Genomic DNA, 26,198 nt, shown 5'->3' on the forward strand with positions numbered 1-26,198 from the left:
TAGAGGCGGACCAGTAGCTGATTGAAATGGATTTACAGGAAACCCACCAAATCCCAAATATGAGACCACACCTTCTACCATTTCCGTTTTCAGTCCCTAAACATATTGAAGTTCTAATTTAGCTCTTCAACTTTTAAAATATTAACAGTTTCGGTCTTTATACCTAATTAATGAGTATTTTGTCTTTTCAAAAAAAATATGTAGTCCAACTATTTTTTCCTTATGTTCATCTACGAGTAATGAATCTTTAGTCCTTAATAAAGACTTCCGGTTTATCATATTTGTGATTTATGCATAGACAAGATGACAAGAAGTACTATTGGATTTCATAGTTGAGAGTTTCATTACATAAGGAGAACCGAAATAGAGCCGAAAACCTTAATTTACTAGATAGAAAGCAAACGTTACAACTACAACAGGCGCTTCAAGCGCTTATTTGAACACAACTTAAGTTTGTCACTAAGTTCCCATATAAGAACTCAAACAGAAAACCATGTATCTTATTCAAGAAAAGGGCATGAACGACGATGAAGCATCTCTTCTACTCTTGACCTATTCGTTAACGGTTAACGACCCTTTTTTGATCTTTTCGTTGCTGCTTGGTCGTCTTCAATTAGTTCAACTTGTCTCTTGGGACGTGGAAGGATGCTTTTATTCAGGAAGTTCATATACCATATAGCTGACTGCTTGGGGTATCTGGTGCAACCATTGACAAAGTCCACGTAGTACATTCCAAATCGAACCGTGTATCCTTCTGCCCATTCATAATTATCAAACAATGACCATGCGAAATAGCCCTTGAGCTTCACTCCCAAGCTACACAAGCATACAAAAAAATATCTAGTTAAAAAAGCAATTTTGTTCAATTAAATTCAAAATTTACACTTTACTTTGATGACAGAAAGATATTAAAAAACAAACAACAATGAGACTTACTCCATGGCTTCCTTTGAGCTGACCAAATGGTCTTGATGGAATTTGATTCTAACATCATCCTTTAAAGCTGCGGCAATTGTAACGCTCCTGTCATTCTTTTCGTTCACCCCTACATGGAGAAATGGGGAATGTTAACTACACATAACATGATTGAAATAAAATCGCATGCTATTACCATTCTCCGTGATGTAAATGATAGGATCATTATACACATTCTTTGTGTGAAGAAGCAGCTCTCGGATTCCATATGGCACAATGTACAACCATTCGGAGGCAGCCTGCCATTGAATAACAACAATGACATGTCAGAAATCTTTTTATATTCATAAAAAAGAATAAAAATTAAATCTTGTTAGAAATTATTTTAAGTAATGTAAAAACAATAAAAAGTAGTTAATTTTACCTGTTCGCCAATGGGAATGCCATCTCGCTCCACTAAAAAGTTAGGTAAAAAATAGATAAATCAAAAGGTGTAGTATATGATAATTGTTATTCAAAGAAGTTGAAAGTACTTACTAAAGAATTCAACTTCTTGGTCCGAAGCATAAGTCGGTGGTGTACCGGGTGGGGTGGGTTTATATGCTGCCCAATAAGTAGTGTAATAATTCATTCCTATAAAGTCGAAGGATCCTTTTACCAATCTCGTTTGTTCTGGTGTAAATTTAGGTAGTCGATTTCCTACTCGTTCCCTCATAACCGGAGGATAGTCACCGGTTACTATTGGTGCTACAAACCTGAATTAATAAAAGAGTGAAATTAAAATTGATATTTATCGATGATGAAGGATTATATTTAGCTTGATGAAAAATGTATATAAAATTATTAATTACATACCATCCCCACATAAAATCGACAGCTCTTGAGGCAGCGTCGATATCAGCTTGAGTATTACTATAAGGATCAAACCATCCTGACATATTAGTAACCCCAATCTTTCCACCTTGAACGGCCTGTACAAGTTAATATTTTTTTTCCAACTTTAGTTTCATTAATATGTAGGAGATACGGGCCATTGATCTATAACTGAGGATGAACTGAGAAAGTGATCTTATAAAAAATGATAGGGATAATTTTATTTTTTGGATCCAAAGTATATTTCTTTTTCAATTTTAGTACTCCAGGTTTACAAGTCATCAGTCATGGTACCTAAAATTTTTAATTTTCATCCGCCTAAATACTCACCGTTAGGTTGACCGTTAAAACAAATGGTCAACCCAATTTTGAGGCGAAAATTAGGGGACATCTTGTCTATATAAGGACATGTTTGGTTGTTATTTTATGTATCACACAAAAAATTAGGTATGAAAAGTGAAATTATCCCAAAAATGATACAATAAACCAAACCAATCATTAAAAAAGAATGTAGTTTATCTTTTGTGTATTATCAAAAGAAAAATATAACCAACTTTAGAATAATCGAGCTTGTTTTTAATTTAAAAAATTACCAACCTAAGTCAATTCCTGATCGTCCAAAATTAATGCAATGTTATATCGTAGTACTTCTATTTGTATTCAATGAGAAAAAAAAAAAAAATTAAATACTATATTGGGTAATAGATTGTAACATACACAAAGTGTTGTGATGGGGATTAACTACAGTGTAATTTATATATCTTTAGATTAATAAAATGCAAAGATGTTAACTTGAAAAATATCTGACCTGATAGTTTTTTCTGTATATATCAACAGCTACAGCATGGGCAATAATTAAATAATGTGCCACAATATATGGTTCAGTTCCTGCATCTCCGCCATAACAAGTATTGTCTACTCCACGAGCACATCTATGTCCTAGAGCATTATTTTCACCAGGATGTGCTGAAGTTGAACCATGACCAGGTGGGAAGGATCCAAGAACGTATCCGTTTTTGGTGAATGTAACTGGCTCATTTTGAGTTATCCAAAATTTTACTCGATCACCAAATTCAAAGAAGCACAATTCTGCATATTCAGCAAAATCTTGCCTGTTGATAAAAAAAAAATTAATTTTAAAAAATTATTAAAATTCGCTTAAAGCGAAGGATGAAATTGTTGATCTATGTTGTGGAACTAATTTTTTTTACTTACACAATCCTAGGGCTTAAAAAGCCACCGTACTCCTCTTCCAAGCATTGGGGAACATCAAAATGGAAGATGGTTACGAAAGGCTCAATTCCTATATAAAAAAAGAGTTTAAATAATGAGATTGTAAATAATGTGTGTGTAATGTGTATATATATAATCTGCACTAAACCATTTTAATAAAATAAATGTGGAATGAAATATTAACCTTGAGACAACAAGAAGTCAATTAGATCATTATAGAATTTTATGCCTTCTCTGTTGATACCACCGCTCAATCTTCCACCTTAAATAACATTTTAAACAACTAAGTAAGCCCCGGTTGATATTGCTTAATTAATCAACATTTTGTAGTGTTATCGACATTGCTGAATTAATCAATATTTTTGTACCAGGCAATATTCTAGACCATGAGAGAGAAAATCTGTAAGCGTCTAAGCCCAGCTTTTTCATCAACCTCACATCTTCCTGCAGTGTCAGTTGAGGATGAGTTAGAGTTCGTAGCCCGATGATAAAAATATATAAAAAAAAACTAATAATAATTTTCAAACTTGTAATAACCTTGAATCTATTGTAATGATCAATCGCAACACAACCATTGGAACCATCGAGAATTTTACCTGTCATTCCAATAAAAATAATTATTAGCTACACTTAAACCACACTACACAAAAGAGATTTTACTTTATTAGAAAATTAATTAAAAAAATGCATTATAATTTGGAATAGAAAATCCAATTCGATTTATGAGTAAAGGGAGAGAGAATCAGACCAGGCCTCTGTAAGGCAAAAACATCCCAATTACTTAACGATCTACCATCCTGTGCATAAGCACCTTCCACCTGAAACATTCCAACACAAATTAACATACCCAAAATCAACCAAAACCTAGAAATACGTCGAGCTTAGCTTGCTTGTCCGTGTATAGGAATAGAGACCTGGTAAGTGGCGGTGGCGCCGCCAAAGACGAAGTCCGCCGGGAAGTCGTGGCGGGTGAGTTTGGCGCCGACGTACCTCGACACCTGAGCACCGGTGACGTTGTTGGCCATTGCAGAAGGCTGAGAGAAAGAGAGAGTTGCGTGGAGAAGTGATCAAGGGATGGATTTGGTAGGAATATTGGCCAAACTAAGATGGTGTATTTATAGGCAAATTGGTGCAAATTCATACACGTCCAGGACTACAGGCATCATATGTTACATTAGTTGGTGGCCATATAATTGAGCAGAGTTCATATCTATTTTCGTATATGTTTGAATAATTTCTTCTACTACGATGAATCTTACTTTATAAAATTAAGTAAATTCAAATATTACTTTGAATTATTGCTTTAGAATTTTCAAGTTGACGCGGACGCCTTGTCAGGTCCTTCATCTCTTGTCTACGTAATTTAGGTGCGTTTGGTAGATGATTGCATATTAATAGTAAGATTGATGATTATGAGATAATTAATTTTGCGATAATTGATTCTAAAAAATTGGTAATTATAGTGTTTGTATTCATAAGTTTATAATTACTTATGTAAACTTAAATTCCAAAGCTAGCTTAATTCCCAAGGTTAATACATGCCTCGCAAATACATTAATACAGGTTATTATTTAATATCTTTGCAAACTCAATATATATGAAAAGGATGAATAGCAATTTGTCCCCATGTGATATTGAAAATGAGCACATTATCCTCCTATGAAAAAAAATATAGTAATTTACCTCCCTATATTTTTTAAAATGAAGCAATTTACCTCCTTATATAAGGAGGTAAATTTCTTCATTTTAAAAATCATAGGAAGCAAAATTATTGTATTTTAAAAAATACAGAGAGGTAAACCGCTATTTATTTTTTCATAAGGGGTAATTTGCGATATCGCAAAAGGGTTGCTTGCATTTTTTCCTGTATGAAAAAAAGTAAATTACAAGCGGGTTGCTCATTTTTTCCTACATTAATACAGGTTATTATTTAATATCTATGCAGACTCAGTATATATGAAACAAAGTAAATTATAATGAGCTCCCTTGAAATTTGACATAATTATAAATACTCCATCATTATTTGAAAAATTATTAATACCCCTCTGATTTTAACGGTTGTCTAATAATTAATCCAATCCGTTAGTCTTTGTTAGGTTTTTATCTATTTTTTATGATAAACTTACCAAAATGCCCTTATGCACTATGAATTATAATTTTATTTTATTTTGAAAATTTTCTGAATTTTTTTTGTGGACCAAGTAGATAATTTCTTTTTCAATTTTTTAATTTTTTCCCTCCGCCTCTTTCGATTATATATTTTACAGTAAGGACAAAGATGATAATACCAGATCCACGTCCAAGAATTACATAGTTTCATCAAACATTATGGGGTATTAATCTGTAATTTTTTAAATAATAAATGTATTCATAACTATGTCAAATTTTAGAAAAGTTCGACGTAATTATCCTATAACAAAATATTGCAAATAAAAATAAATTCAATCATCTATTTTCTTAAATTTATGAAATTACAAATAAAAATAAATAAATTATAACGAAGTGGGGGTAAAATTATAATGTAAATTGAGACGTACACGTCGAGGTGAATAATGTATCCGTCCAGTGTCCACACTTCTTTGGTCCTACCTGCATTTCGGATGAGTACAGCTTATTGCACTGTCTCTCATGTAGAAAAGTTCCAAAACAAACGGCTGCCTAAAAATCAGTCTGATCTCATCAGATCAAAACCACAATTCGTCCATCTTTGTCAGGACTAAATCATATTATTCTTACTTTAGTACATGTACAGCAGCAACACATTATCGGCATGCCTTATTAAGAAGACAAGAAAATTCACAAAGTCACGAGAGAGCTGAAAAACGTGTATACTTGAAACAATGCCTTTTATACGAAAGTAAATTAATAATATTTTTTTATTTTAATTTTAAATTGGTTTTGTATTTTGTGGATAATCCACAACAAATACTACAACGATATGAATTTTTTGAGGCTATTTTATGTGCCTCTACAACTATGAAAATTGCCTCAATATGTATTGAAGGCAATTTTCATGGTTGTAGAGGCACATAAAATAGCCTTAAAAAATTGAAAATGGTATTAGTGGAATAATATTAAAATTGTCACTGAAAAATATATTAAGTGACAATAATTTTTATTTTATATAATTATCGGTGGCAAAAAATGCACATGTATAGAGTTGTCACTGTAGATAATTTAATAGGAAATAAACTAAGCGCAAGCAATCCAAGCACACTTCAAACACATGTGAGGTCTCATGCTATCGACTCTCTTCTTCTATACATCCCCCAAAGTCCCTCTTAGAATGATTTTAAAGTCTATTTATACTCGATTTCCCCCTCAATTATCTTTCCAAAGGCATGAAACAATGAAGTGAGCTCCCACCGATTAGCCCAACAGGCCCAAGCCAAAGGTATATAGTTCATATTTTCTACATGTAAATGAATATGGTAGGGCCCAAAAATAAATCCGATTTAGCAAGATAACTCAATGAACAATAGGGACACCACGTCAGACAAACTCTCCATGCCTCAGGCTACATCATTCTAAAAAATTTCCAACTAACTCCCCCTATATCAGCAGAATTTGCCAAAATAATCAGCTGGTAACAACATCCCAAATTTTTAGGTTTACAAGGTAATGACTATTCAAACAGTGATAACATCGTCAAGATAGTCCAAATCAGGTTTTAATTCTTTTGTTGGTTAGCTAATATCCATAGATTTTTAATGATATACAACTTTTTATAACTGACTCATGAATTTTACTCTGAACCCCCCTTATGAATGGAGGTCATGGAGTTATCTACACTCTTTATCTCTCAGCAAATAGCACGGATACACATTTTTTGCACTCCATAAGCTTACTTTTGGCTCCCATTATTATATTTCATCACTCAACATCGCTTATTTCACCATTGTCTTGCGTTATTTCAAGAACTTTCCATTATCTTTCAGTAATTTAGTTACTGATTTAACATTGGAGTGTTGATCTCTATTTTGCAGATTAGTCCCCAGATGATTTTAGGATTTTCATGAAAATCCTTCAACCATTGTGGTGTTGTTGGACCTCAGTACGTATCATTGACACCATTTGTGGGAACTATTGAGCTAAAGGAGTGACAAATGGCTAACTCAGACATCGGAGGTGACTCATTTGAGGGAAACACATCGCTCCCTACTGCAAGAGGTTCTACGGTTCCACCACCAGAATGGCCCCTGGGCGATCTCACACCCATGCTCCCGCTCTTGATCTGATAGCTCTACCTGCTTCTCCCTACGCACTCTTCGACGAGCAACTCAACCTGTTCATTATTGACACCTTTAATTAAGTGCTCTGAAGCTCACTTGTCTCCATTACCAGTGGAGTAAACTATCATTACAGTCGGAGAAATCTTTCCCTCAAGGAGAAAAAATGAGCATACAGATTGACTCCAACTATGCTCTAGCAGGATGCGCTTTCTCACTGATCCCAGCAGCAAGGAGGGGACCAAACAAAAGCCAATCGAAATTTAGCAGTTTAGATATATATGAAAATTAAATAGTTTATTTATATCTAGTTTTATTTTATATGTACTAGTCATTGGAGCATGCTGTCTCTGTGTTCATATAAAAAATAATTTTTTATATTTTAAAATATATCATAAATAAGAATAAAATGATAAATCAACAAATCACATTTAAAAAAAAAATAAAAGAGAATCAACTTAAGTTATTATTGACACAATAAAAGAATTGGTGTAATGGTATTAAAAAAACCTGGGGGAACTTTTGTTAAAAAAACTAGTATAATTACAATTATTTTTTAAAACTATCTAATTAGGGGTATAATTGTCATGTTTAAAAATTGGGCAGCGGCGTCATTAACCGTTGTTTGTAAAAAAAAAATAATTTAATCCTGTAAATTTCGGAGGTTGGCCATTTTGGTACTATTCAAATTAAAATTCGCATTTTGGTCTTGTAACTTAAAAAATTGTGGAATTTTTGTCCTTTTCGGCCGATTTGACAGAAAATTCCACGCCATCAGCTATGTCAACACCTAACTTGGGGCTTTCGGTGAATTTTATGACGTGATAGTCCATGTTGTAATTTTCAATTGCAATTTTGATCATGTAACTTTTAATATCAAATTTCGAGATTCTCGACCTGAAACATTTCAAATCAACCGTCGAAAGTTGGCTTCATATTCACCGACATATGACTCAACTTTATTAGTAAGATGATCTATGAGCTTTCTCCGTAACATGCGTGTAACACAATATAATATAGTGCACACGATAAAGAAGGCCAAATGAAGTTGGTTGTATTCATCCTATTAACACTATATTAACTAAAATTGTCCTCTACCATAGATGATAGGGATCAATTTATTAATTTATCGGTCATATATTCCAACAACATTTGCCCGCTTAGGAGGCGTGGGCATCGATTGCCCCAAAAGGGCGTTTACCCTTTGGGTCGCCTGCAAGGGATGAGCTTACAGTGGTGGAAGGCGAACTCCTTAGGAGGGTGCGGCGAGAAGAGGATCCAGTAGGTGGAGTTGTCTCTCCATGTTTTCCCCTAGATATGCAATCTTGTATCAAGTTTTGAATTGAATTTCCTCTCAAGAAGTGAAGTAAAATAAACCAGGACCCGCTCTCTTTAGTAGAAAAAAAAGTAAAATTGGGTAGTAGTAGATATTTCTCCCTCAGCCGACACTAGCATGAAGTAGCATGCTAATGGACCTAGGGATTAGCTGATTTGAAGGGACATTTTGGTTGCAACGTGCCAATTACACTTTGATCTCTTCTAAAAATATGAAATTTTACTTTCTTTTAAAATAATTTTGAAATTACACTTATACCCTTTCCAAAAAAAATTTGTTTACAACTGACCTCATTTTGTTAGAGTTTAGATGAAAAATATTGATGTTAACAAAAAAATTACATAAATTTTTAATTTTATCCCTCATTCAATATTCATCTAGTAATATTTTTATACTTTTAAGGGAATAATGTAATATATATAAAGTCAAATTATAGCCATTAAATAGAAAGTAGCTGTTAATGCATGAAAAAACTGGTCATCTTTTTGTACTCTTTTTACTTCCTATATATATGATATTATTGTTGCATATATCCTTGGAATTGTCTTATCAAGTAGTTCATCTATTGCTTCAAAAAATAAATGTAATAATAGTATCACCTCACTCCATGCTAAAGTAAAAGAAGTACACTTATTAATAAGAAGGAAACAATGACTATTTTTTTTTTATTTATAAACTAGTATTGTTTTTCCAATAGCTATAGTTGGGAAATAATATTTATTATAATTAGACTCTTTTAACTTTATATATATTACACTTACCCTTTTACAAGTTTAAAAATACTACTAGGAGAATATTAAAATGAGGGAACAAAATTAAAAATTTGTATTTTTTTTTTTTGGAACGTCAGCATTTTCTGTCCAAATTTTAATGAAAAGGGGTCAGCTGTAAATGGAGAATTCTCAAAGGATGTGTAAGTCTAATTTCCAAATTTTTCTAAGGAAAAGTGTAACATTGCATTTTGAGAGGGGGTTAAGTGTAAGGGGAAAATATAATTTTAGTCTTGTAACTTATGGAGGTGTCATTTTTGGTCCTGCACGAATTGATTTTCCTTCAACTTTAGACTTTTTACAATTTTAGTTATTTTCTCAAAATTTGGTCAAAAAATTGCATATAACTTACACATTACTTGATTTATTTATAATTTTAGTCCTGTAGCTTATGTGGGTGTGATATTTTTGGTCCTACGAGAATTGATTTACAGGACTAATATTAAAAATTAATTGGGTCAAGTGCAAATCACATGCAATTTTTCAGCCAAAGTAGCAAAAAAGAAAAACAAAAATTACCAAAATTTTAAAATTACAAGATTAAATTGCAAAAATCAATTTATGCAGGACAAAAAATATCATCTCACTAAATTACAGGATTAAAAATTTTATTGATTTTTCCTTAAAGTTTAATTAACCCTGAAAATAAGATTATGCACCACAATCTAATGTGTACAACTTAAAAACCTAGTACATCAATACGATCAACTACAATAAAATAAATCGATAATAAAAATTTTAATTTTGACCATAAATAATTAATATTTGCAATCGTCTTGGCTATGGAAAAAGTACTAATTACTATAGTTCTGAGCCAACAGCCATAATCAAATCATTTACTATAATTTTTAGTTATTGTTATTGTTTTTATATTATTTGCTAAACCAACAATTACTAGCCATCGCGTGGTGGTGCTAATGATCATTTACTATAAATTTTTATTTTTAGTTATGGAAAAAAATTATATCAGAAAACAACTTTTTGCAGGAATTGTTAAAAGAAGTCAACAGAGAAACTATGGTATTAAGAAGGGATAAAGCTCCTTTTCGTTTGATTTTGATATATAACGTAAGAATATTCATTTTTATATTATTAAGCAAGTTTTCATTACCAAATATATAAGAGCAAGTATGTTCTGATTGCTTTGCAGTCACCATCATGTCAAAAGGAAGGTCTTTTTAAAGTGATAAATACATGACTAGTAACACGGGACAAATATCAAAATATTTGCTGGGAGCCCATGACTATAAATTTATTATTTATTGTATTTTAATTTTAATTATTAGATTAAGGTATTATTGATGTGCCCATTTTAATTTTAATAATTTGGATACGTAATTAATTGACATGTGACAGTCGAGATAAATACATGGTCAAAACCAATCCTTAATCCATTTTCTTACGTTTGTGCCTTAAAAGGAGAATTGAAAATAAAGTTGAAAAAACCTTAATTTACTCAAAAAAACAACAAATATTACAACTACAACAGGCGCTTCAAGGGCTTATTTGAATACAAAGCATAACATTGTCACTAAGTTTACATATAAAGAGTCAAGAAGAAAAACCATCATCTTATTCAGGAAAAGGGCACGACTCAAAGACGAATCTTCTCTTCTACTTCAAAGCATTAGGCTTTAACGACCCTTTTTCCTTTTTGCTGATGCATTATCGTCTTCAATTTCTTCAATTTGTCTCTTGGGACGTGGAAGGATGTTTTTGTTCAGGAAATTCATAAACCATATAGCCGATCTTTTGGGGTATCTGGTGTAACCATTGACGTAGTCTACATAATACATTCCAAATCGAACTGAGTATCCTTCAGACCATTCATAATTATCAAACAGTGCCCATACGAAATAGCCCTTGAGCCTAACTCCCGCACTACAGAAGCATACAAAAATTATCGAGTTAAAAAAGAAATAAGAAAATTAAAAAAAAAAAAAAACAAAAAAGTTGAACAATAAAGATACTTACTCCATGGCTTCCTTTGAGAAGGCCAGATGATCTTGATGGAATTTGATTCTGATATCATCCTTTAGAGCTGTGGTAATTGTCGCACTTCTATTATTCTTTTCATCCACCCCTACATGTAAAAATGGGAAATGTTAACTACATAGCATGATTGAAATAAATCGCATGGAAAAAGTCAAATAAAATGACTATTACCATTCTCAGTGATGTAAATGATAGGATCATTATACTTATTCTTTGTGTGAACAAGAAGGTTTCGGATTCCATATGGTACGATGTACAACCATTCCGAACCAGCCTAGCATCGAGTAACAACAATGACATCTCAGAAATTTTTTTATATTCACGAAAAAAGGGAAAAAAATGTCTGGTTAAAAATTATATTAAGTAATATAAAAACGAGAAAGAGTATTTAATTTTACCTGTTCGCCAATTGGAACCCCATTTCGCACAGCTAAAGAGGTAGAAACAAAATTAAGTAATAGATGTTAGTGTTTTCAAGTTAGACAAATCAAAAGGTATAGTATATGATAATTGTTATTCAAAGAAGTTGGAAAAACTTACTAAAGAATTCAAGTTCTTGGTCCGATACGTAAGTTGGTGGTGTACCGGGTGGGGTTGGTTTATATGCAGCCCAATAGGTAGTGTAGTAATTCATTCCAATAAAATCATAAGATCCTTTTACAAGTTTGGCTTGTTCTGGTGTAAATGTCGGTAGCCGATTTCCCACGCGTTCCCTCATAACGGGAGGATAGTCACCGGTTACTATTGGTGCTACAAACCTGAAATAGATCAATGGAATTAAAAATTATATTTTATCGATGAAGGATTATATTTTTTATTTATGAAAAGGGTGTATGAGATATTAATTACCATCCCCACATAAAATCGATAGCTCTTGTAGCAGCTTCAATATCAGCTGGAGCATCACTGTAAGGATCAAACCATCCCGACATATTGGTAACCCCTATCTTTCCACCTTGAACAGCCTGTACAAATTAATATTTATTTTTCAATAATTAATTTCCAAATCTTAATTAATATACAAGAAATACGGAGCCATCGTTCTATAACTGAGGATATTGACCTAACAGAAAATTATACAAAAGAAAAACAAAACCAACACTGAAAAAGAATGTAGTTTATAACAAATATATATATATATATATACATATATATGTAGTTTATCTTTTGTGTATGGTCAAAAGAACCAAAACTAATACCAAGTTATTTCGTAGTAGTTCTATGTCTATTCAATGAGAAATAAAAATTCTAAATACTCTATTAGGTAAAAGATTGTAACATTGATAAAGTGTTGTGAACATGTATTCCCATCTAACCCATTAGGGTGTCAAATTTATATATTGTTTAGATTTGTAAAATGTAAAAATGTTCATTTAGAAAAATAATCAGACCTGATAGTTTTTTCTGTATATATCAACAGCTACAGCATGAGCGATAATCAAATGATGTGCCACAATATATGGTTCAGTTCCCGCGTCTCCACCATGACAGGTAGTGTCGACTCCACGACAGCATCTAAATCCTACAGCATTATTTTCACTAGGTTGTGCTGAAGTTGAACCATGACCGGGTGGGAAAGATCCGACAACGTATCCATTTTTGGTGAATGTAACTGGCTCATTTTGTGTGACCCAAAATTTCACCCGATCACCAAATTCAAAGAAGCACAATTCTGCATACTCGGCAAAATCTTGCCTATTACAAAAAAAAAAAAAATAAATAAGAAATTAATTTTAAAATTCAATTAAAACAAAGAATGAAAATGTCGAACCCTATCATGTGGGACTGCAAAATTTTGCAGTCAATAAGTATTTAGTAAGAATTAACAAGCTGCTTCAACACACGAAAATTTGTTACTTACACAATCTTAGGGCTTAAAAAGCCACCATACTCCTCTTCCAAGCATTGGGGAACATCAAAGTGGAAAATGGTAACACAAGGCTCAATTCCTATAAAAAAAAAATTAAAATATGAGATTGCAAATATGTATATATATATATATGAAATCTGAATTAAACTATTTTTAAAAAAATAAATAAAAAATAGAATAGTAACCTTCAGCCAACAATAAGTCAATTAGATCATTATAGAACTTAATGCCTTCTCTGTTGATACCGCCACTCAATCTTCCACCTAAAATATCATATTAATGGACTATGTCAACCATCATGGATATTGCTTAATTAATAAGCGACATTTATCAGTGTTATCAACATACTTTTAGTCAAAAAGAAATTTATGATTTATTCTTTAAAATTTTCGTACCGGGCAATACTCTAGACCATGCGATAGAAAACCTATAAGAGTCTAAACCTAACTTTTTCATCAACGCGACATCTTCCTGCGATGTCAATTGAACATGAGCTCAGTCAGTAACCGGAAGCTTAAAAAAAAATAATAAATAAATAAATATGAACTTCCAAATTAGTAATAATATGGATCTAACAATTTTTTTAAAAAAATAAATTACCTTGAATCTATAATAATTATCAATTGCAACACAACCATTAGAACCGTCGGAAATTTTACCTGTCATTCCAATAAAATAATAATTAGCAATAATTAAAAACCACACCACACAAAATTGTTTCTATTTTATTATGAAATTAAATAAAAATGACACATGATTCGAAATAAAAAAATTTAATTCGATTCACGAATGAAGAGAGAGATGATCAGACCAGGCCTCTGTAGGGCAAAAACATCCCAATTACTCAATGATCTACCATCCTGTGCATAAGCACCTTCCACCTGAAACATTCCAACTCAAATTAACATACCCAAAATAACCAACCAAAAGCTAGAAACACGTCGAGCTCATACAGTCCTAGCTAGGTAGCTAGCTACATCAATATCTTCTCATAATGCCAGCAAACACACATACACACATGTGTCTGTGTGTGTATAGGAATAGAGACCTGGTAAGCGGAGGTGGCGCCACCAAAGATGAAGTCCGGCGGGAAGTCGTGGCGGGTGAGTTTGGCGCCGACGTACCTCGCCACCTGAGCACCGGGGCCGTTGTTAGCCATTGCAGAATAAAGCTGAGAGAAAGAGAGAGCTGTGTGGAGAAATAAATGATCAGGGGATGGATTGTTGGTAGGATTGGCGAAACCAAGTTGGTCTATTTATAGGCAAATTGGTGCAAGTTGGTATAATATGAGCAAAGGCATCATCTATTATATTAGCTGGTGGACATATAATTGAGCACAGATCAAATCTACTTTAATAATTTGAATAGTTTATCATCTCTTCCCATGAGTTTTACTTTGAATATTACTTGAGAAATCTCAAATTGACGTTGTCTTGGGTTCAAACAAGTCGCCCGCAGACGCCTTGCCAGGTCCCCAGTCCCTTCTTCTCTATATTTAATTTCAATTTGGCCACTTGATTGCATATTAATTATAGTAAGATGATTACTTTTAAAATAATTTATTTAAAAAAAGCACCAATTGTAGGGTTTGAATTTATGATTATGCAAATATCAATTTCAAAAGTAACCTCATTTTTAATGTTAATAAAAAGTATTAAAGAATTATTTAATGAAGTATAATGTTAATTCAAATAAAAAAATAATACAGCAAGATTAAAAGATACAACATTTAACTTTCATCAAAATTAATCTGATTTTGATATAATTTACTTTAAAAAGTGATTACAAGGTCAAACAATACAAAAGTTTTCGCTTGCATTCAAAAAGTAAATTTGACGTGTTGAATTATAGAGCCGAACAGGTACGTAAATGCTTTCCTAACTATTTCACTTCGGATTCTAATAAATGCAACTCTTCAAAAACAAATGTACTTTGGAAATATTGTATATACTTGTGCAGTTTGAAGCTTATGGTTAACAGTAATTCAGATCTTGACTATTAAATATTACACAAGATTCCGATTTCCGAGTATCGCGTGGATGCTGCTCGTACCCCTGTCGTTGGATAATTACAGTTTTGGTTTTCATATATTACTACTAATTCATTTTCAATCTTTAAATATATTGAAATTTTATTTTAGTTCTTCAGTTTTTAAAATATTAACAGTTTCGATCCTTAGGTTTAATTAATGATCATTTTGTTTTTTAAAAAAAAAACATATAATTCAATTATCTTTTCTCTATGCTCATGATCAGGCTAACATGTTTTCAAAAATAAAATTAAATCTTTATAAGTTCTGTACAAAGCAAGAAAAGGTACAGAGATAGAGAATCATGATGGTGGATTTCAATAATACTTGGTCGTGATAATTCTTACTAATCAAGGAAATAGTAAAAAAAAAATAAGCAACAATTCTGGAAAACGTGTGAAACAAAGGTGGCTGCGGTGAAGTTGTCGATGGTGGAGGGTAGAGTTAAGCAAAACGTGGTCAACATGCGACAGAAAGATTTTCTATATTTATTAAGTAGATTAGGTTGAAAGACATCCGTCTTGATAAAAGATAATAGCAGGATTCCTGAACAAGGTGTTTCTCATTATTATTATTACTCAACTCTGACCGTAGCATGTGGCTTCCTGGCAAGTCGTAACTGGCAGATATGGCTGAAATGTAAACTGGCGGGCTACCTCTTTTCAAATATAATTTAGAGTAAATTATAATCCGTTTTTATAAAATTTGATATAATTATAAATATTATAAAATTATCATAATATATGATGAATGTATGGAATTGTCAATTTTATTTATTTTTATATATTTTTTTCTTTATAAGAAAGATAAAAAATTATAAAGAATCGGACCAAGTGAATGAAAAATTTTAAAAAATTATATTAAAAAAAGGTATTTACTTTGTCCATATATTTCTTTTCAAATATTTAAAAAATCAGTAAAATTATAATTCACACTGTACAAAAATATTTTAGTCGGTTCATAGAAAATGACTAATAGAATTAATGTTAGAATTTAAAAGATATCGATAATTGGGCGATGGGACTAGTCGGATCAAGCAGGTGATAATCACCTTTCTTGTTTTTCATTTTAACTGGGCAAAACCCATTATAACCATTCAAGGATTAGTCCAAATCATATACGTTGGTCCGCTAATATCAAAGGGATTTGGTTGGTATGCAAATTGCCCATATCCAACTCCTGAGTTTTGCATACAATTGTCTACAAATAGAGGTCTCACTAAGGGTATGCCACTTTTGGTCATTCACACTTTGTACTTTTTCTCTCAGAATACAGCAAAAGTATGAGCTGTCTGTCCATTTTCTGCACTATTCAAACTCCTTGTAGCTTTCATTTTCATATTCAAACACTTGATATCACTTATTATAATAAATATATGTATATACAGAGAAAACATATATATAATTTCTTGAAAATTTGAAAACAATTAGGCTATCTCCATGTTCGCGTATATTGCACTTATATGTGCAATTTCAACAATTCTTTTATTGTATAAAAATTTTTTAGAGTCTCTAAAGAAATAGTCATTTTCGTCTCCTTATATCATTTCAATAAAGAAAAATTGGATTACTCTGTATAATAAAATTAGTACAACTTAAAAATATTATAATAAATCATACTATTGACCAAAATCGTATGAAATTTTGAGTTTTAACCATACATAATCAATATTAATTTTCCATCAGCTTAATTATGACCAAAGTACTTGTTATAATTCTTAGACTTGATCAAGCTTCGAAACATTTGTCATAATTTTTTGTTGTAATTAATATTTTAGTCTCATTTGCTGCAAATAGCCATCATGTTATTGTGGCTAATGATCATCTATTACAATTTTTTTAGTTTTAGCCATAGTAAATGATATGTATTGGGGTTCAATAGCAGTATGATGGTTGAAGAATTTTCAAAAACAAAAAAAATTAAGATTAGAGGAGGACTCACCAGCGAAATAAGGATTAGCATTCCAATACTTAAATCAGTTATCGAATTATCAAAAAAAAAAAATTGGTAAACACTTGAAAGAATTTAGGATAATAGTGCAACAATAGATAATAAGTGATAAAGGATCAAAATATAAGCTAAAGTGCGCTGGTGGCGTGCAAAAAATAAGTGAAAAGCATAAATCCGTGTTGTTGGCGGAGAGAAAAAAGAGTGTAGAGTGTGAATGACTTGAGTTACCTTTTTTATTGCAATATGACCTCTATATATATATAGGGATTTAGATTGATATCCGAGGGTTAATTGCATCAAGCTGCGCATCGTTAGAAATCCATGAATGTTAGCTAACTAACAAAAGAATCAAAAGTTGATTAGAATTTATTTTGAAGGAATTATAACTATTTGAGTGGTGATCCCAGTTAATTTAAAAATCTAGAATTTTGTTACTTGTTAGCTAAGGCTGATTTCGCGGATATAGAGAGAGTTAGATGGAGATCAAGTACCTGGAGATGTGGTGAGTTTGCTTGGCGTGGCCTCCATGTAGTATGTTGAGTCATCCGATGAATTCGACTTATTTTTTGACCATGCCATGTTAGTTTGGAAATGTAAAGGTATAGGCTTGATAACTTTGTTTCTGCTAGGCTGATTGGTAATTACAATTTTTATAAAATAATTATCTCCAGTAAAATTTTAAAATTCATTATTGTGATAAAATAATAATTCTTGTCAGTAGTGATATTATTAAAATTATCATTAAATATTTTTTAACGGTAGTTTTCTATTTTATTGTAGTGACAAAAAACAAATTTTGTTTCCTAATATTCTCTATCTCTTGCTATAGAATTTTTCTTTTTTTTTTGGGTTAATTTTTTCTATTTTCTCTCACTTGAGATTATCCACATGGCAATCTTCTAGAGAAGCAGTAGGAGATGTAGGAAAATGGAATAGGGGATCCCATTTGGGAATCTATTTGTTGGAAATGAAATAAATGCCGTGGTATTAGTTATTCCCAATATCTAGAGAATGAAATTTTTTTTTTCTTTTTTCGTCTTTTATTGATTGGTATGTAGGAAAAGAATTAAGTGGAAATGGAATAAATTTAGAAATGAAATAAAGAAGGGAAATGAATCGCATTTGAATAGAATTTCTACAGTTGGTATAGGCAATAAATTAGAAGGTAGTAGAATTTTTTTTCGTTAGCTCCCTAGTTAATTTTTTTTTTGAATTAATAAATAATTAAATATCACAGGGGGTATTATACAATTTTTCCTAAAATTAATATGTCATAAAATAAAAATATCCACATTCATACACTCACACACTCTATTTCTCTCTCTCTTACACACACACTTTCCTCACATACTCTCTCTATCTGGCGCGGGCACCCACACACACGAGCACATGCTCGCAGACACAAACACAAACACACACTCTTTCTCTCTTTAGGATTTAAATATTTTTTATTATTTAATTTTTCTAACATTAAAAAATAAAAAAATACTTCATTATTTAATAATAAGTTATTATAGTAAATAAAAATAAGATTAGTATTGATATTATTTACTAAAAATAAAAGTTCAGAACATTATAAATTATACAACTATAAATAATCATTGTATTAACAAAAAAATATCTATTATATATCTATATTAATATTTGACTAGCACGAATGTACATATATTATTTTTATTCTAAACTTTAGGTAATAATTCGTTTTTTTTTTAATTTATAGTAAAAAGATTATCTATTAAATTTTTGTTTGGAATTGAACTAATATGTACTATTTATAAAAGCGCTTTAAAATTTTTTAAAACAAAATATATCAAGAAATAATAACTTATTTGATTCTTATAAAATATAGGAGCTTATAAAATATTTTAAAAAAACTTAGACAAACACCCTCTTAATTGTACTACATATCTCTAACTACTTCTACATTTTCTTATTGTTCTTTATTGAAAATAAGAATTTCAAAATATATTTAGTAATCTATATTTTTCAAATTAATAAAGAAACAAAAGAAAAGGAGTTTAATGTAATTTACACTTATGTAATATTGCAAATAAGTAAATTATTTTTATATAAAAAAATATTAAATTATTTCTCTATATTTTTAAAAATAGAGTAATTTATCCCTTTATGTAATTTCATACAGTTCAAGCGCCTTTTTTATATTTTTTTTAACTATAAAATTACGGTTATAATTTTATTTAAGAACCCTTGGATCTGATTAAATCTAAAGTCCAAATTCAACTAACAACGTCAATTTTCTAAATTTTTTTCAATTCAAATCAAGACTCTGGACTTCAAAATTTATATTTATGTAATATATATTTATATAAATTTTAAATAATAATATATTTATATATAATAAAAATTATATGTATATATATAGAGAGAGAGAGAGATAGGAGGTGGGCAGGTGAGGGCCAAAGACAGAGGCGGGGATATGGGGAGGGGGCTGCAACGTGTTTTGGGGGCGCGGGGGAGGGGGGGGGGGAGGCGATGGTGCGGGTGTTGGGAAGGGTGAAGGAAAGGCGATGGGAGTGGGAAAATGAGGAGAGTTGGGGAATGGGGTGGAGCAGGGATGCAGCGACGGGGCGGAGTGGGGAAGGGGATGGGGGTTGCTCTTTTTATTTTTTTTAAGTAAAAAAATATAATTATTAAAAATATTATATATTATTTATAAAATAGTACTTTTACTTTTAATAAATATATTATAAATTTATATATAGTACATTATACAAAAAATAATATTTTATCCTTAAAAATTTTGTATATAACAAGAGGAGCGCGTTTACACCACTCCCTGGAAGGGGTAGATGAATTTATTTTAAAAAAGATAAAAGAATAATTTAATATATATATATATATATATATATATCAATGAATAGGTTGCATTTTTGTCGGAAGGAAATTGAAGGACTTTATAGGATAATCAAAATTTGGAATTCTTATGGGACCATATAAAATTTTTTCTTCTTACTTCTTCTTCTTTTTGTTTGAATAAACGAATAGTATATAGGTTAAAATATATTTTGCCCCTAAAATTATATTCGATCTAACATTTATCCCCTAAACATATAATTAAATTTTTGGACAATCTTGTCCTTTTATTTTATATATAGTTCAAAGAATTTCATTTTGTAATAATTTTGTATTAAGTTTAATTAGAATTTTCTCAATTGAAAAAAACTATCTTTTAATTATAATGAAGTAATACAAAATTAGTAAATTAAATAGTTTGAATGTCATTATATTTTACAAACTCAAAGTTAAGTAATGAATGAATAAATGTACTTATCCAATTTTTTATTTTATAATGTAACAAATGAATCTTTAATTCTTAATAAAGACTTCCAATTTCTTACACTTGTGACTTATGCATTGTCACAACCCAAAAGTAGGGCTCTCTCTTTAGCCCTATTCTTGGGACATTAACTAATCAAAATCTTATAAATAATTTTTACTCATCTAATTGAAATCTGGTAATCAGAACAATTACGAGTCTGACCGTTCAGCCTCTTTCTTAATCATTTTAATCATTCATAGGTCAGTAAAATTCCAATTTGATCAGTTTATCACATATATCTGGAGGAAGGAATTTAAATTACATAAGCAACAGCTTAGTGAGGCCATGAGTGTGTGCACGTGGAAGAAAATAGTCAATAGTAGAAAACTCAATCAGAATACTTAAAATATATCTTATTGACTGGCAACAATAATAACCGAGCCTGTAAAAACCATATCAGGCAAGGATCGAATCTTATGATCACCACCTTGTGTCTCTCAAAAGATCGTTTACTACCTTATCCTCACGTCCGCATAGAATTTGCCATGCTTAGGTATATGGCGGCGTCAATCACACAGAGGCAACCTCTAGCCTGCCCGAGTAAGGACACCTAAGTGGGAATTGAACGACGAAGCTTCAACTGGTAGCTCAATGTTATCCTAGTGTGCCCCACCAACCGTCCAGCCTCGAGCCCATTGACCGCTTAGCAAAGACCACACGATCAAATTCAAAATGCCAGTCGAACAATTATATAGGAAATAGACCATTTAAAGACCACATGCATATTCAATATTACGAAGAACTGAACAATATCAAGATAAATGAGACCTTTTGGATACTCATATGAACTTTAGAGGTGGCTCCTAACGAAAGTTCATAACAAATACTAAAATACCATATGACCATAATAATAATCACGTTGTAGCATTTAGCTCCATAGAGTCTTGAAAGTCCATTCGAATCCAAATAAGAAGCCAAATATCATATTCATTTTCCTTTATTAATGAATGATTTCAAGAAATATTTTACTCAAGTGGAGTCTACAACTGGACTTACCTCAAAGAAATTGAGTTAATACTTCATCTGCAAAATCGTCCTACTATTCCCATATTTTTAAAAACATGAGCATGATAATCATGTATTCTTGAATGTAGCTGCATACCAGCTATATTTATATTCAAGCACTAAATATAATGGGGTATTTATATTCACCCTACTTATTCATGAATGTGTACACTTATATGTATACATATATACATATATTGTATATCTTAATGTTTGGTGTATAAATTTGGTACTTTACAAGTGTGGATGACACAACTATCTCTACATATTGCACCACGGGTGGGTCACCCCACTTCCTCTCTCTTCCACTCCCAACTTTCTTCCTTTTCTCTTATTAATTTATTTTTCTTATAACTTTTATAAGAAATATAAATTGATCCCTTGACGTTTAAACTCTTAAAATTTAACCCCAATAGTTTATAAAACTTCAATTTAATCCCATAAATTTTTTAATATATTTTAGCTTTAGCCCACAATTTATTTGCTAGTCAATCTTGAACATTTTAATTCTTACAATTGATCTCTTAAATTTAATATAAGTCCTTCTTTACCCAGAATAAACCTTATAAAGAAAATATATGTGTTAAGAAGAATAAAAATCTTATAAAAATTAATTTATTAAAAATGATATAATATATTTAATATAACAGATAGGGATTTCACATGCATACAAAGGTGGATTTTATAGTCGAGGGTTTCATAAGGTAAAGGAGAAGTGAAATGATTTACTACAACAAACATTGGGACTGCAACAAGAAGCGCTTATTTGAGAATACAAAGTTGCCATAAAAGCACTCAACCTTAATTTACTACAACAAACATTACGACTACAACAACAGGCGCTTCAAGCGCTTATTTGAGAATACAAGGCATAACTTTATCATCAAGCAGAGAAAAAAGGGCATGAACGACTCAGATACGCTTAAGCACCCTTTCTCTTTTTCGTTGTTGCGTTACTGTCTTCAATTTCTTCAACTTCTCTCTTGGGACGTGGAAGGTCTTTTTTGTTTAGGAAGTTCATGTACCATATAGCCGATCGCTTGGGGTATCTGGTGAAACCATTCACATAGTCCACATAGTACATTCCAAATCGAACTGTGTATCCTTCGGCCCATTCATAATTGTCGAACAACGACCATGCAAAATAGCCCGCCAGCCTCACTCCCAAGCTACAAAAAGCAATATTATTCAGTTAAATTCGACTTCCATGACAGAAAGATGACACTAACAATCATAATTCATAAGACTTACTCCATGGCTTCCTTTGCGAAGGCCAAATGGTCTTGATGGAATTTGATTCTAAAATCATCCTTTAGACCCGTTTGAATCGTTGATTGCCAGTCGTTCTTCTCATTCACCCCTTCATTTAAAAATAGGGAATGTTAACTACACATAGCATCATTGAAATAAAATTGCATCGCATAGAGTACAAAAATTATCTATTACCATTCTCTGTGATGTAAATGAGAGGATCATTGTACACATTTTTTGTGTGAACAAGAAGCTCTCGTATTCCGTATGGTACAATGTACAACCAATCTGAGGCAGCCTACCATTGACAAAAAAACACAAACAATGACATCTCAACAATCTTTTCTATATTAGAAAAAAAAATATCGAGTTATAAGTAATGTAGAATTAAACAACCAAAAAGAGTATTTGATTTTACCTGTTCGCCAATTGGAATCCCATTTCGTTCAACTAAAATGGTAGAAACAAAAAAAAGTTAATAGATTGTATATGATAATTGTTATTGCAAGAAGTTGAAAATACTTACCAAAAAATTCAACTTCTTGGTCCGTCAAATAAGTTGGTGGTGTACCGGGTGGGGTAGGTTTATATGCTGCCCAATAAGTGGTGTAATAATTCATTCCAATAAAATCATAAGATCTTCTTAACATACTCGATTGTGCTGGTGTAAATTTAGGTAATCGATTTCCTACTCGATCCTTCATAACTTGAGGATATTCACCGGTTACTAGTGGCGCTACAAACCTGAAATAAAAGAATGGAATTAAAAATGACATTTATCGATGATAAAGGATTAGACTCTTCCCTTATGAAAAAGGTATATGAAATTATTAATTACCATCCCCACATAAAATCGACAGCTCTTTTAGCAGCGTCAATGTCAGCTTGAGTTTCACTGAAAGGATCAAACCATCCTGACATATGGGTAATTCCTATCGTTCCACCTTGAACACGCTGTACAAGTTAATATTTTCTTTTCAGCTCAACTTCAATTGATTTTCAAACCTCAATTAATATGCAAAAAATATGGGCCATCGATCCTCCCATAATTGAGGATCAACTAAGAACGTGATCTAATAGAAAATGAAATAAAGAAGCAAAACACTAATACCACACAATTTGGTGGCAGTTGTATGCACATTCAATGAGAAAGCAAAATACTATATTAGGTAATAGATTGCAACATAGAGAAATTGTTGTGAACATGAATCCCATCTAATCCATTATGGTGTTAGATCTAGATGCTGTTTAGATGTGTACGATGAAGAGAAGCCAACTCGAAAAAATAATCAAACCTGATACTTTCTCTTATATATATCACCAGCTACAGCATGAGCAAGAATCAAATTGTGTGCCACAGTATATGGTTCAGTTCCCGCGTCTCCACCATAAGTAATATTGTCGACTCCACGAGCACATCTATGTCCTAGAGCTTTACCTTCAGAAGGTACTGATGAAGCTGAACCATGACCCGGTGGGAAAGATCCGTAAACATATCCGTTTTTGGCGAACGTAATTGGCTCATTTTGTGTGATCCAAAATCTGACTCGATCACCAAATTCAAAGAAGCACAACTCCGCATACTCGGCAAAATCTTCCCTGTTGTTGAAAAAAATTGAACTCCATTGTTAGCTTTGCTAGGAGTATAGTATATAAGCTTATCCCCCGTCACCTGGTCTGGTAAACTAAGGAAGAAGCTGCTTCAACTCACAAAAATTTGTTACTTACACAATCCTCTCGTTTAAAAAGCCACCATACTCCTCTTCCAAGCATTGAGGAACATCAAAGTGGAAGATGGTTACGAAAGGCTCAATTCCTATGTAAAAAAGAATTAAAAAATATGAGCTTGTATATAGATAGAATTTTAACTGCATTATTTTAATAGAATAAATGAAAATTAGAACATTAACCTTGAGCCAACAACAAGTCAATCAGATCATTATAGAACTTAATGCCTTCTTTGTTGATACCGCCACTCAATCTTCCACCTAAAATTCCATTTTAATTTTAAACAACTAAGTCAGCAGTCGTGCGCTATCAACATACTTTGACGGGAAAAAAACAAAAAAAACGTATCATCTATTCTTATAAGAATTTATACCAGGCAATATTCTAGACCATGAGATAGAAAATCTGTAAGCGTCTACACCTAGTTTTTTTATCAACTTCACGTCATCCTGCAATGTCAATCCAACATGAGTTAGAATCCGTAACTCAAAGATGTAAATATAAAAACAAGAATATGAATTTTCAAGCTTGTAATAATATGGATCAAACTTTTTTTTTAATAGTAAATTACCCTGAATCTATTATAATGATCAATTGCGAAACAACCATTCGTACCACCACAAATTTTTCCTGCCATTCCAATAAAAATAATTAGTGATACATAAAAGTTAAAAACACGCTATACAAAAGTTGTTTTATTTTACTAGGGAATTAGACAAAAAATTATGCAACATTATTTGAAATAGAAAAATTAAATTCCAAAGTAGAGGGAGAGAGAATCAGACCAGGCCTCTGTAAGGAAAATACATCCCAATTATTTAACGATTTACCATCCTGTGCATAAGCCCCTTCCACCTGAAACATTCCAACATTACAAACTAACATGAGCAAAATCAACCAAAAGCTAGAAACATGTCGAGCTTATATAGTTCTAGCTAGCTAGCTGGAAAGAGACCTGGTAAGTGGAGGTGGCGCCGCCAAAGATGAAGTCCGGAGGGAAGTCGTGGCGGGTGAGCCTGTCGCCGATGTACCTCGACACCTGAGCACCGGGGACGTTGTTGGCCATTCCAGAAGGCTGAGAGAAAGAAAGTTTTGTGTTGAAATAAGTGAAGGGATGGATTGTTGGTAGGATTGGCGAAACCAAGATGGTGCATTTATAGGCAAATTGGTGCGAGTGCATGGACGTCCACGACCACGGGCATCGTATATTATATTAGTTGGTGGCCATATAGTTGCGCAGAGTTCACATCGACTTTAATGAGTATAATGGATAATTAGATTAAAAGCGATACGTAAATAACAACGATCTATTTTGAAATTTGATATAATTATAAATATTTTTTCGTTGTTTGAATAATTATAAATATTTTTTTGGTGCTTGATTAAATTATGTAATTTTTAGATGGGTGTATGAAATTATCAATTTTGTCCTTACTGTATATTTTTCTTTTTAAATAAAAATAAAAATTTATAAAAAATCGGACGGGATGGGTGGAAAATTTTAAAAAATTATTAAAAAAAAAAACTATCCACTTAGTTTATAAAAAGATCAGAAAACTTTTAAAAAATAAATAAAACTTTATAATTCTTAGTCCACAATGATATTTTGGTTAGTTCATCATAAAAAAAATGAATGAAAACGTAACGGAGACTAATTGATTGGGTTAATTGTTA

At 31.7% G+C, this 26,198-nt stretch overlaps 3 protein-coding genes across 3 annotated transcripts; all 3 read right to left on the reverse strand.

Moving 5' to 3' along the window:
- Window positions 1-304: 304 nt before the first annotated feature.
- Window positions 305-4,179, reverse strand: LOC105173883 (oleuropein beta-glucosidase). The gene is made up of 13 exons (XM_011095784.3): window positions 3,936-4,179; window positions 3,770-3,839; window positions 3,559-3,617; window positions 3,390-3,465; window positions 3,206-3,283; window positions 3,004-3,091; window positions 2,597-2,900; window positions 1,771-1,886; window positions 1,453-1,670; window positions 1,340-1,371; window positions 1,112-1,214; window positions 937-1,045; window positions 305-816 (listed from the first exon to the last, which is right to left on the reverse strand). Exons 1-13 carry the CDS (start codon window positions 4,044-4,046, stop codon window positions 567-569), a joined length of 1,614 nt encoding a protein of 537 aa, XP_011094086.1. The 5' UTR covers window positions 4,047-4,179; the 3' UTR covers window positions 305-566.
- A 6,608-nt stretch (window positions 4,180-10,787) lies between these two features.
- On the reverse strand, window positions 10,788-14,455 carry LOC105173929 (oleuropein beta-glucosidase). Its single transcript, XM_011095849.3, has 13 exons — window positions 14,270-14,455; window positions 14,033-14,102; window positions 13,822-13,880; window positions 13,617-13,692; window positions 13,407-13,484; window positions 13,213-13,300; window positions 12,743-13,046; window positions 12,201-12,316; window positions 11,892-12,109; window positions 11,750-11,781; window positions 11,523-11,625; window positions 11,331-11,439; window positions 10,788-11,237 (listed from the first exon to the last, which is right to left on the reverse strand). The coding sequence occupies exons 1-13, from the start codon at window positions 14,378-14,380 to the stop codon at window positions 10,991-10,993; spliced, it is 1,611 nt and encodes a 536-aa protein (XP_011094151.1). The 5' UTR covers window positions 14,381-14,455; the 3' UTR covers window positions 10,788-10,990.
- A 7,754-nt stretch (window positions 14,456-22,209) lies between these two features.
- Window positions 22,210-25,697, reverse strand: LOC105173882 (oleuropein beta-glucosidase). The gene is made up of 13 exons (XM_011095783.3): window positions 25,480-25,697; window positions 25,310-25,379; window positions 25,096-25,154; window positions 24,898-24,973; window positions 24,707-24,784; window positions 24,525-24,612; window positions 24,092-24,395; window positions 23,635-23,750; window positions 23,323-23,540; window positions 23,215-23,246; window positions 22,992-23,094; window positions 22,797-22,905; window positions 22,210-22,714 (listed from the first exon to the last, which is right to left on the reverse strand). The coding sequence occupies exons 1-13, from the start codon at window positions 25,588-25,590 to the stop codon at window positions 22,468-22,470; spliced, it is 1,611 nt and encodes a 536-aa protein (XP_011094085.3). The 5' UTR covers window positions 25,591-25,697; the 3' UTR covers window positions 22,210-22,467.
- Window positions 25,698-26,198: the final 501 nt, after the last annotated feature.

This window comes from Sesamum indicum, linkage group LG11 (assembly GCF_026168435.1).
Source record: "Sesamum indicum cultivar Baizhima isolate 11 linkage group LG11, ASM2616843v1, whole genome shotgun sequence".
In the NCBI taxonomy this organism is placed as follows: domain Eukaryota; kingdom Viridiplantae; phylum Streptophyta; class Magnoliopsida; order Lamiales; family Pedaliaceae; genus Sesamum; species Sesamum indicum.